General features: G+C 34.0%; 1 protein-coding gene across 1 annotated transcript in view; it reads right to left on the bottom strand.

Annotated features, from left to right (window-relative positions):
- Positions 1-6,416: 6,416 nt before the first annotated feature.
- LOC141836074 (uncharacterized) overlaps positions 6,417-18,862 on the bottom strand; it is a 21,011-nt gene continuing 8,565 nt past the window's right edge. The window contains exons 3-8 of the mRNA XM_074723485.1: positions 16,047-16,110; positions 13,549-13,605; positions 7,727-8,254; positions 7,431-7,656; positions 6,892-7,347; positions 6,417-6,748 (exon numbers count right to left, since the gene is read on the bottom strand). Coding sequence (XP_074579586.1) covers positions 6,417-6,748; positions 6,892-7,347; positions 7,431-7,656; positions 7,727-8,254; positions 13,549-13,605; positions 16,047-16,110 — 1,663 coding nt within the window. The remainder of the gene's footprint in view (positions 6,749-6,891; positions 7,348-7,430; positions 7,657-7,726; positions 8,255-13,548; positions 13,606-16,046; positions 16,111-18,862) is intronic.

Raw genomic sequence — 18,862 nt, 5'->3', positions numbered from 1 at the left:
GACTTATTTGGATTCAGAAGCAATTCTTGAGATGCTTACTAGTACTTAGTAGTGAAAAAAGTTAAACGGAAAATATTTGATTCGTCTTAGTTGAGTTTGATAAATTGGTCTAATATAGTATTGTTTGCTTTAACTTGATGTTTTTGGATTTCATGGTATTATGCACTAATTTTTGTAAAGACATTGGTATAGACAAGAATGTGACAACCCTTAATTTTCTTATTTCACAAAATATAAGCCTCAATATATGTATCATTTCATCCCATTGCCACTGAATCACTTTTCTCACAATAGGCATATTATTGGCATGAACTTCCAAGGTGACAATGGTGGAATCTTGTGATTGTAGTTTAAGCTCCTTTACCCTTGCCCACAATGGCCTCTTATATTGTTGATTCTGAGATCACTCATCATGGGCACATCAACATTATTGTTAGAAATACCCAATAGAGCACCCATGGAGTGACAATTAAGAGATGTGAGAGCAGGTGAGTGCTTAAATACAATGTTTGAGCATATAGTTTGTGTTCATCCTTGCTCTGGACTTTGGATCTCATGTTTGATTGGTAGAACTTAACTAGCTACTCGTCATCTTTTTGGTTCTTCTAGTCACAACAAATGACTTTTGGAATGTAAAGAAATCGCTTGGCCTCCATCATGTAACTTTCTATAAGATTCGTCTTTTTTTTTTCTTGATGCTAGATGTCACAACTTCTCCAATCAAACAACAATTGCTTCTCATTCTCCTTGTATGTGTTTATTCTGTTTATTCTGTGCATCTTTGTTGTTCGTTGAGGCCCTATGCATGTTTCAGTGTATCATCATTATTGGTTGTGCCTCTGCACATATTCCATTGCTTGTATAATTGTGGTCAGTTGAGCGCCTATGCATGCATTATTCTACATATCATCATCACTACTTGTCTACGTAGTGTCATCTGCATGTGCCATTTTGCAAATCTCAAACTAGTTCAATCAGAACTTTCTCCTCATGCATCATTTTGTTGAGACCTCAAGTTAGATTAGTACTCTTCACGTGCACATTCAACAGACCTTGAGTCAGATCAATTCTCTCTGCATCCATTATTATGTGGAGACCTCAAGTCAGATTAGTTCTCTCTTTGCATGCATCATTCGACAAAGGCCTTAGGTCTAATTAGTCCTTTTTCCACGTGTGTCCTTCCATGAACACTAAGACAAATTAGTCCTCTCTTTACATGCATCATTCCATACACTTCTCAAGCTAGATCATTTTTGTCTCTACATGTGTTATTCCGTGGACATACTAATTGAATATATTTATAAGAAGCTGATCTCTACAATATATTTGAACCAATTTGATGGGGAGTGATAGGGTGTTGTGTTGATACATACAAGTCTATTTGCAATATTTTATATTCATTAATAATATATAAAGGTAGAGAAAGTCACCTAGTGCTATTGTGGAGGAAACCTAATTATTTTTTGTCAACAACCATGTTTCAATGGACTACCTAACATTATTTCCATCTAGACACTGAGATTAGACTATGATCTTTATTCCTCTCATTTTATGAAAAGCTTGGGAAAGTCTTTAGTGGGCATTCAATGATATTCTACATGTGTAGATCACATTAAACAAGTGGATTATTGGGCCATTGGGTTCGATTTTGCTAGTCACAAGAGACGACCAATTAGTAATTCTTAGGTTGAGGATCTTGCAAATATGACCATCCTCTACCTTCAATGTTTGGACTATTCTTGTTGTTGTGTATTCCTAGATTGATCATTGACCCAAAAGTTTGTTTCTAGCTTTAGATTTATGTGTGGCAAAGGTTGATGAATGATTACATCAGTGTGGGACTTTGTGGGTGTGCTTGGAAGCAGTACATTGCACAAGGCTTGGGTTGGGAAGCTATGAGAGTGGTAAATAGTTGAGTTGTCTAAGAATAGAAGAACCTTAAAGATGCCAAAGAAGGGTGTATTGTAGTAATCAATAGCCTTGGATATGAACCTTATTGAATTGAGATGAACACAACTGGTGAAAGCCTTGATAGAATTAGAAATGAGATAAAATTAACATAATGTTCTATCTCAACAATAAAGGAGTTGCAAGCAATTGGAGATGACTGAAGTTGTAACACTACTTTTGCAATTCGGCATGATAGAGGGAAAGATGATTAGTTCTCCTATTTCAACAGGGAATAGTAAACCTTCAATTAGGCTCCCATTCTGATGGTGACACTAGTAGATGAGATGTGTTTACTAGTTCAATAGAGGAAACATATTAGGACTGACTAAATGCTTATTTGTCTAAGTCCTAGGATGTGGTGAAAGCAATGGACACTCGAGAAAACAAGAGATAGAGGAGGTGATATCTATTGAAAGTATTGAACTCAGGGCACTACCGTTCATTAAAGTTCAAATAATGGAGCTACCACAGATGGAAGCTTGAGCAAGTTGACAACTCAAATGCACAATATTTGACCCAAAAGTGAGCTTTGAATCATGTGTCTTCATTAGATTTACAATCATCCAAGTGGAAATAAAAAATAGGCAGTAACTATTAGGCTGCGTTTGGAAATGAGGGACACGAGAGACGGTGACAGAAATACAAAAATAACAGAAGACAGTAGAGACAGTGACAGAATATAAATTGTATCTGTCTCATGTTTGGTAATACAAAATACAAGAACAAAATCTCTCACTTAAAAGACTAAATTACCCTTCCTAACCCTATACCTAAAACAAAACTTTACCATCGTCTATTCGTCATCTTCCGCGTCCCTTCTCTCCTTTGTCTATTCGTCCTCCGCACCGCCTTCTTCCCTCCGCACCGCCTCGCCTTCAAGCTTCGATCGCCTCCTTCGCACCGCCCCCACCCCGCTTTCGATAGTGTCCTCCGCACCACCTTCAAGCTTCGATCGCGTCCTCTGCACCGCCTTCAAGCTTCAACGATCGCACATCTGCAGTCTACACCGCCGTGAGCGAGGCGGCAAAAGCGACGGCGACGCGGCCGGCGGCTCCGCTCCGGTGGCCCTCCGCATCATGCACCGCAGCCTCACATTTGCCCCATCTTCCCCTGCCGAGTGCTATTGCCGCAGTCGGTTTTCAGTTTGGTGATTTTTAGGTATCTTAGATTTTTTCTTTCTTTCTGCTTGGTCATTGCTAATCATCCTCAGTGCATCCTCATTGCTAATCATCCTTAGTGCATCTTTATTCCATTCTACATCAATAGAAAGTATCTTAGATTTTTAGGTATCTTAGATTTTTAGGCATCTTAATTTTTAGTTTCTTGCTTGCTTTTGCTGCACTTGTTTCTCGGCGATATTGCCTTTATTAGCATATATATTGGTTGGTGATGTATTGATCCTTACTGCTCAAGTTTTTGAGGCAAATGATTAGCTAAACAACAGTAATATGGAACACAAGGTAAGCTTTATATTGCGCATGTATTATAATTCACCTTCAATTGGTGAGTATCCTGTTTTGAAGCATGATTCTTTGTTGAGATGTGACAACTGACAAGTGGTAATGGTTTTAAACTTTCTGAAGCGGTGGAGCAGTTCATGGCTTCCAGGTATGTCTTAAACTTTCTTCCTTCTCACCGAATATTTTTGAACTGATCGGTGAGTTGCAGTTGCAGATCGTCATCTTCGTTGGTGTCCAGGAGTTCATGGAGGTGTGGTTGTGGGGAACAGTCGATCCTACTCACATCTAATAGCAACAAAAATCCAGGGAGAAGATTTTGGAGGTGCCATAACTGGAATGTAAGTTGTTTCTTCCATCGCACCAAAGTGGAATCCATTTTTAACTCTTCAACCAAATTGCTTGGTAGCGTTTATGTTTGTGATCGTTGCAGACCCCGAATAGCTATAATTTCTTTAAGTGGGCCGACGCGCAAGAAAAATCAGACACTATTACATCTGATATATCTCATTCAGCCATTGCAACAGATGTGTTACACGAAGAATCGAGACGAAAGATCATGAAACTAAAGAAAAAGCTAGACGCTGAGAGGAGGAAATCAAATGTTCTTCTGCTGGCTACTGTGGTTTCCTGGGCAGTGACTGTTTTAACTCTTCTGTATTGTATTAGTGGTAGGGGTTAATATTCTGTCGATAGGCAAGCTTTTGATATATGTATTAGTAGTAGGGGTTAAATGTGGTTAGACAACTGATGCTGATGTAAAATGATATTATCTGTGTTCTGCTTTGTATATAGTTTAATGGCTGGATAAGATATATGAAGTTAGTTGAAATGATATGATAAGCCCAGTGGTTCCTCAGCTTTTTTGTAATCTTGATATTTATAAAATGTTCTTCATGACAAATAACCCCAGTGGTTCCTCAGCTTTTTTGTGTTCTAAGACTGCTCTCAACCAACAGTTTCATGTTGATTATGTAACTTAATTTTCAGCTAAAAGAAACAGGCTTTAGGATCTTTTGCATGATGCTTCAACTGCAGTTGGTCATTCAACAACAAAATGCAATTTAGAGAAAGACCACATGAATGGTCACCACACTTTAGACATGTTTAACCGGAACGGCTCCATCTCCATCCCAAGTAGTTTTCCACAGAAGTGCTTGCAGTACTGCTAACTGATTTTGTGCCATCCTCAACATCAAGCAACGCAAGAGTAAGATGGGATCGAATGTCGGATTCTAGGTTGAATATTTCATTGTCTCCCTGGAGCAATTTGAGAACCTGGAATATACTGCTAACTCATTTTGTGCTAACTGACTTCGGCACTTGCAGATTCAACAACTTCATTGTAGTAGGAGCAATTTGAGAACCTGGAATGAAGTTTGCAACAAAAGCTAAGTTGCAATATACTTCATGGAGCATGATACCTCTGTGAGTTCTACTAAGAAAATCCATTCCTTTACAAGTGCTAGTAACCTTAACATTACACCAACAATATATATATATCTATCTATAAATAACATCTTACAAGTGCTGTTTGCGGTCGTGCACTAGGATGCCTCCTTACACAAAGGGCTTCCTCAAAAGTTATCAGATTATTTTATAAAACATCCAGCTGATTGCCTGTTTTGACTTGGATACATTACAAATAGCAACAACAATCAAACCTTACCCACAAGACAAGACTCTCTTGGCCTTCCGGACAACCTGCACTGATGGGCTTCCTCCCTGTAAGGAGCTCGAGAAGCACAACTCCATATGCATAGACATCAAGATTCCTCACAGTAGTAAACTCCAAAGACTACAGAAAACAAAAGTGAAATAAAAAGAGCAGAGAGCAAGACTGCAAGATTCCATAAGCAAAAACTAGACAACAGATGATAGTCTCCAACAGAGAACTAGACAAGTGTTATGTTTTACAAGATTACAAAAGCACTACTTTCAAGATTACAAAAGCAGAGAACTATCGTTGTTATGTTTTACAAGATTCTACACCTTTACCATTGTTCACCAACACGTTTACAAAAGCAGAGAACTACAAAAGCAGAGCACTAGTTTTCTTGCTTCCATGATGTTGCCAAAGCATCGAATGCCAACAAGCCCTTCATACAAACCTTCACCGGATGTAGCACAAGTGCTTTGTATGTACCTGGCAAGCCAAATTGTGTGTTCCCTGTTGCAAAAGGGCATTAAAATTCATTAGTAATGTAGGCTAACTATGGATTATAGCATATATGCCAAAAACCAATTGCTAAGCAAAATGTTAGTTACATCCACAGTAGATAAAAAAACTGAAACAGATAGCACAAGTATATCTTACCAGTGACGTTGACAGAGAGAATGACTAACTATGGATTATAGCTCTAGCAAATGCACGTCTTTGGTTCTCAGTTAAACTCCAAAAGGTTATCTGCAATTGAGGATTTTGCGAGAACTTAAGCCCCACTAGAACTACCTCATCATCGTTGAAGCCAAGATTTTGCAGGGTTTCACCAAGCTTCACCTCCTCATTAATCCCTGCCATAGCTTTGGCAAGAACTTCGACATGCTTTCCCTGTTGCTCCACAGCAAACCTCACCGTTTGAGCCAACTCTTGGAATATCTCAAATTCTTTATCCTTTTTTTTTGTTGAAGTAATTTTCCGTTGCATTCCTTCACTTGATGAAGCCATTGATGCATTAGTTTGAAGTGGAGAGTTACTTTGAAGTGGAGAGTTACTTTGAAGTGGAGGGTCACTTTCAAACATATCAAAATCATTGACAACATCATTGAAGTGCAGAGTTATTTCTTCATTCTCTGTATCTAGCTGCTCAGCTGCATCATTTCCACTCATGGCATAACTTCCTGTTGCTCTATCCTTTCCAAATATTGTCTCCAAACGAGTGAAAAGTGGAAATGATTTCCCGGGAGTGTAGAACCTCACTGGATGATGCTGCAAAAAAAAAATGCAAACCATAAGTGAGAAATAAGATGCATGCATGTATATCTTGCAAACATAGTCATAATAGTATATCAAACCTTAATCCAGAGCTCTAGAACTTGTTTGCTATCCACTTCCACAGTTTGTTTCTCATGATTCCATCCAAACCCACTACAAGCAAGCATGTCTGAAGCTGATTGGTATTTCTCTTTCAGCCGTTTTTGTTTGTTCTTACAATGTTTAGCTGTAAACCCAGATCCAGGAAATATTTCATTCATTTTTGTAGCAAGCTTTGGAAAAACACCTGGTTTAAATTGTCCAGCATCAGCTCGGTGCCCTTCTATAACCATCTCCTCCATGAAACCAACAAATGCAAGTGTTTCCTCGTCTGTCCATGTGCGTTTGCTATCCATTTCTTGATATTCTTTGCTCAAATATTTCACAAACGACTTATTGTAAAGAAATATAACAGTAAAGTAAATCCAATAACAAAAAATAAAACAGTTATTGCAAAGTGTGCTAGTTTATTACAATTTTAAATTTCAACTAAATATCAAAATGCAGTACGATTCCTTCTCCACTCTTCGAACATTTCAATTGCTAGGGTCTCCCGCCGTTGAGTCCATTCATTGCTACTTTCTACACTTTCAATCACCTCGACATTGGAAAAATCCTCTCCTACAGGCATATGCTCAGGTTCAATGGTTGTGTTTTCTTCAGGATCACTATCCATATTCATTCGTATAAAATTTTGAAGCAGGCAACATGCAATGATAATCCGATTTTGTGTCTTAATTGGATAAAATGAAGGGCTCCTCAAAATGGTCCATCTCTTCTTAAGCAACCCAAAACAGCGTTCAATTATGTTCCTAGCTGAGGAGTGCTTCTTGTTAAAGTACTCTTGATAATTTTGAGGTGCACGCGAACCTTGAGCCCATTCTTTCACGTGATATCGAGTACCTCTATATGGTGCTAGGAAACCCTGACCATTTGTGTAACCAGCATCAACTAAATAATAACTACCTACAAATCAAAAGAAAATTATTATATACAGTAGTTAATATATATATAATCAGTAATATAATAATATTTGTTTTTTGACAAACCTAGTGGTATTTGGAGGCTATTACGTCGTCCAATAGCGTCTCGTAGTATTCTCGAATCAGATGCTGATCCTTCCCAACCACTAAGCACATAAACAAAGTTCATATCTCGGTTGCATACTCCCAAGACATTTGTAGAAATTCGACCCTTTCTTGTTCGAAATCTTGGTTTATCTGCTTCGGGGACAGAAACATCGATGTACGTGCCATCTAATGCTCCTAGACAACCCTATAATAGAGAACTATCAGGTTTTATAGCAAATGGTAATGACTTAACAAATTATAAATATTTATGTTACCTTAAACCATTTCCACCTCGGATCTACGCAACCCTCTGGAACAGGTTCAGCCTTGGCAAATAAGAGGCTTTGCACACATATGATAGAGTTCAATACCCTGTTAAAATATCTACTAATAGTTTCTCCTGACCTATAGAACCTAACTTGTAAGCTGCGATTCTTTTTATGATGACCTAGTATGATTAAAAATATTATAATTTGCTCAGCAATGCTTACTCGACCTTCTTCAGTTAACCCACCTTTAACTTTAAGCAACTCACACAATATGGCAAATGCATTTACATTCATCCTTAACTCCCAAATGCAATTCCTATCACCCGCTCCAATAATACGCTCAAGTGCATCTCGTCTGAGGGAGACACTATTAATCCTTTGGCTGAGTGTCAAAGAATTATTACGACTGATTCTCTTCTTGGTGTACACAAACATAGTAATTAAAACAATGAGAATCAATGTGTCGATCTGAAATCTCATCATTAAATAAGAACCAACACATTGTTTAATTTGCTTCATACGGTCCATTCCTTCCTATGAAACAACAAAATTCAGATACGAAATATCAGATATATGCCCTTTGACTTCATGAAAAAAGAGTAGGCAAAGATTAGCACACAAACCTAAATCACACATACCAAAATGACAAGAAGAGATATCTTAAAACACCCCAATGCAACTCTAGCACAAATAAATAAGATTGTCACATATCTTTATCCCATCAATCAATTACTAAAAATTCCTTTCATGTAATCTACTTACAAAAAGTGTGTCTACTTTTTTCTTGATATTGGATTGTAATCGTTTGCTAGAAGGTAAGGTATGTAGAAATGATGGAAGTTTGTCCTAGAAGACCAAAGCATGTCATAAGAAAACAATGCCTTGGTGTTTTGCTTGAGTACGAGGTATTTATCCTAAAAGTCTATTGATGCAAAGAAGAGTCTAAATCAGGAGTTGATTCAATAAGGGAGAAATCCAGTCATGGTCTTTTTCCTCGAGTGCTTTGTAGCTTAGTGTGAGAAGTTCTAGGAGGCTTATCCTACTGTATCATTTAAAAATGAGTTAATGGAAATTACCAGTGATAGCATCAGAGACATTATAGACTACATAGTAGAAATAAAATTTCCATACCACAGTATATGCATGGATAATGTTGTGTTTATCTTTTTTATTTATTTTTACTGAGGAGTTTGTGGTAAGTCATTTTAAATACCTTATAATGAAGTTGTTTTTGTTTCTACTAATTATTTTTTTTCTTACAGAAAAATATACTTTTGAGCCAGGGCATGAGCGAGAGTTTCAAGACACCTGGAATGCTGCTGCTGGCAAATTATATAAAGATCTGCTATATAAATACAGAAGAAAGGGCACCAAACCATATTGGATCCCAGATGACGTCTGGGTTACATAACAAGTGATATGGCAAGCAGAAAGATGACAGACAAATACAGCGACAACTCGGTCCAACAGAAACACCGAGCTACTGGTCTAGCACCGGATCCACAAAACATACAGCTGGATCCCGCTCCATTGTGGAGCATACTACTTAGTAAGTTTACAATTTATATATTTTTAATTAATTAGTAATGTCATGATTTTTATTTAATTGTAATTTTGATTTTTCAGAAGCACGACTTACAACGTCCTCCTACTTGTTGGGAGATTTTTACAAAGACACACAAGTCCAAGGATGACACATTTATCGATCCTCGCGTGCAGGCATTAGACGTAAGAAAATAATTTTTAAATTTGTTTCACATTACTGCCATGTAATTATTTTTTCTAATATTAAATTTTATAATAATTTAATTTTAAACAGGCTGAATATACTGCTACAGTTGCACAGGCGTCTGCGCCTGCAGTTGAGGGAGGAGAGAGGCAGGAGCTCTCAACCGACCAGTTGAATGAGATCTACTATGATGTGGTCGGTGGGAGGAAGAAGAGCTCCACCCTCTACGGTCTAGGGTCCCAGGCAAGAGTCGTATATAATCGTGTGATAGCCCCTAGAGGCAGAGGTCGTCCCAGCAGATCATCTTCTGCGATGGAAGCCCTACAAAAGAAAATCAAGAATTAAAAGATCGACTCTTCGTATTAGAGGCGCAGCAAACTAGGCACAATCAGCTTGCGCGGCAGATGGCGTCATCTTCATGGAGGCCTTCGGCCAGACACCACCCATGCCTACTTATCATGCGATGTGAGGTGCGGACCCTGATACGGAGACTCAGGACACTAATGCTCCTGATCAGTAGCTGCCTGCAAGGTATGTTTACATTTCTATTACTTTTATTTTTTTTTTAAGTTATTACTTGGTAAGCATAGTTTTTTCAAATAGGTTATTATAATTAAGTTATTACTAACCTATCTTATTGTCTTTTTGTAAGATCTTCTATTTTGGCTGGGCTCGTTTAGATCATTTTCTGATATATTATTGTATTTTGACATTTGATACAGTATCAGTGTATCCAGAGATTTGTACTTATATTATTGTATTATTGGATTTTATGGTCAGAAGCCACAAGGAAGTTGAGGCCAAGGATGAGATGAATATTAGGATGGTTTAAGGGTTTAACCCAAAGTTTGGGTAAAGATAAAGGTAGAGCTGTAACTGTCACAATTATTGTAAAACCTTAAATGGGTATTGGTCTCAAACTGGGAACAGGAAAGTCTTTGGCCATTAAACTGTGTACTGATTAATGGTTGGGTAGTTATTTTTATTAAGGTAGGAGGTAGAATAGATCTTACTGTAGGTTCATCTATTGTAGAGTTAGTAGCTCCACTATCTAGGAAGGCATGTAAGGTAAATTCATGTTCGTGTATATTAACTAAACATTTGAATCTAATTTCCACTGTTCTTCCAGTATTACAAATACTAAAAGTTTTAATAAAAACTAAATCTGCATCAGGAGATTCTTGTTTCTCTTGGATTATAATACCTTTTCCTTTTTTCTTGGGCTAAAGTTGTTTTTGTTTGTTTATTAGTTCTGCTTCTAACTGATTAAGTCTAGTTTCTAGAACACAGACTTTGGTTTCTAATAGGGTATTTCTAGTGCTTCCTCTAATAGTATGTGTGGTTGGTATTGTAATCTGATAGGTTTGTTGGAGACACAAATTACATATTTATTTTCGCATAATTTACATGTTGCTCTTTTATCAATTGCACGGTAAAAGTTACCTAAATAACAAGGGATGTTCTATACCTGCTTTTAAATTCCATTCTGTTGGGTTGCAAGAGTGAAAACATAATCCACATTGTAAAATACATGGAAAAGATCATGAGTTTAAAAGGATGGAAGATATCTCCATTGGTATGAGGCCTTTTAGGGAGAGCCCAAGAACAAAGCCATGATGGCTTAGGTTCAAAGTGGACAATATCATATCATTGTGGAAATATTTTGATTACATTAGTACTAACAAGTGGTATCAGAGCGAGGCAGCTCTTCACCGGACTAACCACCGAAAGAGCCATGATCCAGATCTAACCATGTGGGTTGAACCTTAAACAAAAGAAGTGGGTGCTCCCGTGTCTAAATCAAGAGGACCAGACACTAGGCAGAAAGTCCTAGTTGTGGCTAGGCAGGGAAGTCCTAGTTGGTTGGGTGGACCGAGGGGCAGGAAGTCCTAGTAGGTCAGGTGGACCGAGAGAGACAAGTCCTGTGGGTCAATGATTCAGAAATCAAATGGAGGCTTTCCGTTTGAGGGGGGTCTGTGGTCCATTGTTTGAGGGGGGGATTGTTGGATTGCAAGGGTACAAACATAGTCCCACATCTAAAACACATGGAAAAGATCATGAGTTTAAAAGGATGAAAGATATCTCCATTGGTATGAGACTTTTTGGGGAGAGCCCAAGAACAAAGTGTAACACCCTCCCTCTCTTCCTCTAAAAGGGAGGTGTTACATTCATTCTTTATCTTACTCTCTTCTTAATCTCACAAAACAACGCATCATAAGAAAACATGTTATTAGGGTACTTGTATGCAACCACATGCTTCTACTTGACATAAGCATTGTAAGAAAAATATACATTAAGAAATACTTGTACATAACACAATGGTTCAACTAGAAATGCATGAACTTGAAAATATATGACTTGCAATACATGATCTTCAAATATGCTTCGTTTGTAAAAACATGAACATGAGATATACTTAAACTTGTAAACATTGCGCTAGTCAAAGAAATAGTTAACTATATATATATATATATATATATATATATATATATATATATATATATATATATATATATATATATATATATATATATATATATATATACTTCAAAATAGTAAACATCCTTGTTTGGGCCCAGCATAGTACCAATTGCACACATCCCTAATAGGATTCGAGGTAGCTAGCCACCGAACCTTTTAGGGAAACTTACTAAGGGCGATCTAGTGGCTCGTGGGCGATCTAATGGCCCGGTACATGCCACTTTTAAAGTAAAATACTTTCTTTACATATGATATTCTGTACTTATACTAACTTTGTCATTTACAAACACTTAATATGCTCTTAGTCCCAAAACTCATATGGGAAGCATTTCAAGACACTTAATCATACTCTTAGTCCCCAAAACTCGAATGGGAAGCATCTTTAAGACTTTATGTTTTACTTCTAAAAAAACATACATGAAATCGGATATAGCCATGATAATGGAAACAATATACATATCAATCAAAGGCTACTTATACTATAGGTGAGAGTACTTACATCCTTTTGCTATATTCACTAAATATACCACTAGGATTTTTGTGAGATGAAGATCTTCTACCCGTTCCTTAGCCTTAGAGTGGTCCTCTCACATATACCAAGCCTTTGTGAGAAAATCCCCTTGAAAACCCCTCTCTAGAACACCAAAACAAAGAGCCCTAATTTTGGTGGAGGAGGAGGAAGAAGGATTCGGTGGAGAAGGAGAAAGGAAGAGGGAGATGAAACAAATTTCCCCTTTCATATTTAGGGAGATGAAACAACTCTTCATCTTCTCATACTTATATTATATAATATATGTATATTTTTTGTATATCTTAGGCAAGAATCATCCTATGGCATAGTGGTATCAAGGCTATCTCACAATTTGAAAGTTCATGGTTTGAATCTTAGCTATAACGAACCATTATATATATATATATAATGGTTCGTTATAGCTAAGATTCAAAACCATAAGGGCTTAGGCCCAAAGTGGACAATATCATATCATTGTGGAGATATTTTGATTCCATCGGTACTAACACATTCATGTTCACAGTCTCTTAATCCTACTTGTTTGTCTAAGAGCGTAATGGGAGGAAATTGGGGAAACATAAGATCCCAATTTTGGTTTACTTGATCTAATTGTTCAGTGATTTGGTCTAAGTCTGTTTGGAGTTGGGTAGCGTAATTAGTTGTTGGAAATTCAGGTATATCATATTAGTTACCCAAAAAAGATTTTATCAGTGTGTAATCATTAAAAGAGGTTACTTCTTCAAAATCTTGAACTGAAATAATTGAGTATATTGAGGATGCAGTTGAAATATCTGAGTGTAGTTCTACTAGATCTAAGTTGGTGCAAGATACGACTTTAGCTTCCTTAGTGTATAAGTTTTTCCTATTAGGGCAGGCTGATGATAAGTGTCCCGAATTAGGAGAAAGATTATTTAGTAAACTACCTAGGGATTTAGGAAAAGAAATACATAAGGCATGGATGGATATGAAAGTACCACCTCAATATGATAACATACGAGTTTGAGTTCAACATATCATCTCCATTTTAAAAGAAAAATGTACATATATACAGATACAGAAACAATTTAAAAAATTAACAATATGGATTTTGTAGCCAGATTTATACACCTCAGCAATATGGCCTAGCAAGATAGCAGTCTTATCGACGAAGACGAAGACGAAGACCTGCCATACAAGTAAAATCAAAAATAAGACTAAAACAAACATATTATTTACGAAAGAGTAAAAATAAGAAAACCATATTTGAACAAAGAAAACATGTAAGGAGATTTAAACCACAAAAAATATATGCAAATACAATTACTTATTTTGTCTGTAATAAACCAGGACATCTATCATCAGCCTACCCTAATAGGAAAAACTTATACACTGAGGAAGCTAAAATCAGTATCATTCACCAACTTAGATCTAGTAGAAGTACACTCATGAGATGTTTCAACTGCATCCTCAATATACTCAATTATTTCAGTTCAAGATTTCGAAGAAGTAATCTCTTCTAATGATTACACACTGATAAACTCCTACAATATAATTAAATAATTTATTTTGATCAATATTGATCGATAATATATTATAGTAGTTACGAGGTTATAATTGTTATACAATATGTGATGGTAATTATTATAATTATATAATTATAATTTTATAATTTCTATTAGTAGTTATAGTAGTTATAAGATTATAGCTACTATAATTATATAAGTACTTATGATCTCATAATTAATCATTACAGTATCATTGAAAATTATAAAAGCATTTTTGAAATAAAAAAATTGAATTGAGATAAAACTATCTTAATAATAAATAAAAAATATTTTTAAAACTATTTTAATAAAAAAATGCCCTATAAACTTTTGCCCTACGAAATAAACTAATACCACCTAAATACCAATCGATTGATGCGCCCTGCGTAATATATATTGGAATCATCTTCTTTTTTGTTAAAAAAAAAAAGCTTTAAAATTTGCAACAACCATACCAACATTCATGTGCGAAAGGAATTTGAGATCGATTTTTAACATTATCATTATTTACATACGACAAAAGTAGGATAATTGAGTAGATTAAAAAAAGGGGGAAAAACAAAGCTGGTAAAGAAATTTGAGATTCTCACACTATCATACATAAGACAAAAGTAGGTAAATTGAGGAGACAAAAAAGAGGGGGAAAAAACAAAGCTTGTAAAGGAATTCAATTATTGGACGGCTTGAGAAGACAGATAGTTTTTGTTATTGAAAATGATAGTTTTGATTGATCAACTCTAATTATGATTAAAAATCTCATCTTCCTCATGCTACTTCAAGGGCGAAGAAAGTAGGATCTCGGGGCTATGATGGAGTAGCAAGACACCTAGGTAGTTTCTTAAACATTAGTGTAGGATGGATTTTCTCTAATGGGAAATTGATCTAAGAACGCTAGGACTATTGGATTGTCCACCGTGAGTATTTCTCAATTTATCTTGATTGGTAATGAATAATTTTTATAAAATAGGATCAATCATCCTCAGAATTAGTCGGTATCTAGTACCAACTATAAAAAAAAGCGAAGAAAATGTCTAGAGATTTTCATATGCGACGGAGACAAAACTAGTTGCTCAAATCAAAACTAGCTGACCTAGCTAATTATGCAAGAAAACTTTTCCTTCGCCCTAACAAAGAGTGAACCTCAACTTGTCTTGCAAAGGTCCAACACGGCCCAAAAGGCTCATATAATTATCAGTTGATTTTCTATATAAAAATGAATTTTGATGGCCTTAGAATCTCAACTAAAGGAGACACTAAAGCCAATTCTCTATGGAACAATAATTCAATTTCACGCAACTGCAAGACTGGATAATCATTCAATGAGGATTCAATTTTTACATAGGGTATTTTTGAATGCCTGTGATGATCGAACTGTTGATGACGTTGTCCGTTGGACTAGGAGCTATTTGCACTTTTTAAATTTATCTGATGGATGATTCGTAGGATCAAATTATTCACTTTTAAAATTAATTAAATTATAAAAATTAGATAACTAAATTATAAAAAAAAAATTCAATCTGTATATATAATCACTAAATGTTGGGATTGTCACAATGGAAAACAAAATTATATGATGAAAGTCGGGATTATTTGAAAAGTTGACCATTTTAGCGCATCAAATTAAATTGAATCAAAATACTTTTGATAATAGCATAACTTGAATGCCTCATTTTATATTGTCATCTCATGTAAAAAAAAGAGGCAGAGAGGTGGACCAAAAAATAATAAAGTCAAAAATTAAAAGAGCCTTTACAATTATTGTTTTTATTAAAAGGGCATTTTTTTTAAAAAACAAAACAAAATAAAATAGCACCTTAAAAAAATATTCTTATGTGTGACAACGGAATATATATTAGAATGTGTTAAAATAAATTATTTTATAAGTTTAACTTACCGACAATATTATACATATATTATTCATAGAGTACTTTACCAAACATTTAGTAAGGATGCATTAAAATAACCCTCAACACATAGTTAGATTATGATAAGACAGATTTATTAAAGTGGACAAGGGTCAAATCTCGAATAAGCTGAGCAATGCCCTCCCTCGTCGTAACCAACTGCAACTTTCGAATTTACCTCCTTCATAGATGGTTGTGGGACCGATCGTATGAGATAACTAGGGTAGCGGATTTCACCTTTGCTGAAGAAGGATTCATTAAAATAGAAAATAAAACAACTCATTAGAATCTATTATTTGTTAGCAAATATTGATTACATATTGATATGGTGAATCCTTATTGGTCTTACGTGGCAAAGAAGGTCAATAATCAGTCTGACATAGCAAGTCAAGAGGTTAATGGTCAAACCATATTTGACTGGCCCAACTGCAATGACATTAGGCCTGACCTCCATTACTCAGTCCGACTTCAATTTCACTTAGGCCCGACCCAAAGGTTCCTCAGTCCGCTCGGTCACTAGGTTTTACTCCTAGCCGGTCCGACCTCGCCATGTTCCCGACCAGTTCAACCTCGCCACACTCTTAGCCGTCTAGGCCACTCCACCTCGTTCTCGACCATCACTCGGCTGTGTTCCCAACTGTCTCGGTCTCATTCGGCCTCGGCTAATCTGATCTCTTCAGTCACTCGGCCTCAGCCAATCCGATCACTTCAGTCATTTGGCCTCGGCTGACTCGATCTCGATCGCTCTCAACCGGTCGACCTCTTCGGTCCTTTGGTCTATGCAAGCTCGATTGCTCTTGCCTGACTCCAACTCAGCCCTTCTCGGCCATCTTCAGTACTAGAAAACAATCAAGCATGCGAGCTCTGCCAAAGGATTAGGACGGTTAGTAGGTTATCAGACCTGGTGCCCTAGATCCTTCTATGTCTGTGCCCAGGTCCAAACAACAAGAACAATCCACACGGTCGAGCCGTAGGGAGGTTACGAGGTTCACAGATTTAGTTCCCCAGATGCTATACTCTCCGCACACGAGTCAACAATTCTCAGAAAATGTCTTCTCAAATACCACCACAGCCTACTTCCATGTCAGTAGGAATGTTCCTTTCAATGACTAAGATCAAGTGAGATGAATAAAATCAACTAAATTCGAATCATTAATTGAAAATTTAAAATTAAACTTGAAGTTAAAATCATACCTTTAATTAATTCCAATTTTGATTAATTTAAAATCTAAATCCTGATTAATCCAAATTTAAATTTTAAACCTTAATTAATTTAAATTTAAAATTTAAATCTTAATTAATTCAAATTCAAACTCAAATTAAATCGTAAATTCAAAATCTCAAATTTTAGAATTTTAAAATTTTAAATTCAAATTTTTTAATTTTTAAAAAATTTAAATTTTAATTTTTTTTACTTTTTCAAAATTCAAAATTCAAATTATTTTTAGTTTTTTAAAATTCAATTTTCAAAATTTTTTTAAAATTCAAATTTTTTTAGTCTTTCAAATTTTAAATTTCAAATTTTTTAGTTTTTCAAAATTTAAATTTCGAATTATTTTTCATTTTTCAAAATTTAAATTACAAAATTTTTTATATTTTCAAATTTTAAATTTTTTTAGTTTTTTAAAATACAAATTTCAAATTTTTTTAATCTTTCAAAATTCAAATTTTTTAGTTTTTTAAAAAATTCAAATTTCAAACTTATTTTTAGTTTTTCAAAATTCAAATTTCTAAATTTTTTTTGTTTTTCAAAATTTAAATTTCAATTTTTTTTAGTTTTTCAAAATTCTAAAAAATGTTTAGTTTTTAAAAACTTAAATTTTAAAATTTTTTAGTTTTTCAAAATTCAAAATTCAAATTTCTTAGTTTTCAAAAATTAAAATTTTAAAAAAAATTTAGTCTTTCAAAATTCAAAAATCAAAATTTTTAATTTTTCAAAATTTAAATTTCTAAATTTTCTTTGTTTTTCAAAATTCAAATTTTAAAATTTGTTTTAGTTTTTCAAAATTCAAAATTCTAAATTTTTTTGTTTTTCAAAATTTAAATTTTAAAATTTTTCTGTTTTCAATTTTTTTAGTTTTTCAAAATTCAAATTTCAAATTTTTTTTGTTTTTCAAAATTTAAATTTTAAATTTTAAAATTTTTTTAGTTTTTTAAAATAAAATTTTCAAATTTTTTAGTCTTTTAAAATTCAAATTTTTTAGTTTTTAAAAAAATTCAAATTTCAAAATTATTTTTAGTTTTTTAAAATTCAAATTTCAAAAAAAAATTTAGTCTTTCAAAATTTAAATTAAATTTTTTTAGTTTTTCAAAATTCAAATTTCTATTTTTTTTGTTTTTCGAAATTTAAATTTCAAATTTTTTTAGTTTTTTGAAATTCAAATTTCAAGTTTTTTAGTTTTTCAAAATTCTAATTTCAAAATTTTTTTAGTTTTTAAAAATTTAAATTTCAAAAAAATTATTTTTTCAAAATTCAAATTTTAAATTTTTTAGTTTTCAAAAATTAAAATTTCAAAATTTTTTTTAGTCTTTCAAAAATTCAAAATTCAAATTTTTTAGTTTTTCAAAATTCTAAATTCTAAATTTTCTTTGTTTTTCAAAATTCAAATTTTAAAATTTGTTTTAGTTTTTTAAAATTCAAATTTATAATTTTTTATTTTAATTTTTTTTTAGTTTTTCAAAATTAAAATTTTAAATTTTTTTGTTTTTCAAGATTTAAATTTCAAATTTAGTTTAGTTTTCAAAATTCAAAATTCAAATTATTTTTAGTTTTTTAAAATTTAAATTTCAAATTTTTTAGTTTTTAAAAATTAAAATTTCAAAAAAAAATTAACCTTTCAAAATTCAAATGTCAAATTTTTTAGTTTTTCAAAATTCAAATTTCTATTTTTTTTATTTTTTGAAATTCAAATTTCAAAAAAAATTTAGTCTATTAAAATGTAAATTTCAATTTTTTTTTTAATTTTTCAAATTTCAAATTTCAAATTTTTTTTA

This window comes from Curcuma longa, chromosome 10 (genome assembly GCF_044706935.1).
Source record: "Curcuma longa cultivar G26 ecotype Majalengka, Jawa Barat chromosome 10, ITB_CL_G26_1.1, whole genome shotgun sequence".
NCBI lineage: Eukaryota > Viridiplantae > Streptophyta > Magnoliopsida > Zingiberales > Zingiberaceae > Curcuma > Curcuma longa.
This window is presented reverse-complemented; position numbering and strand designations above follow the sequence as displayed.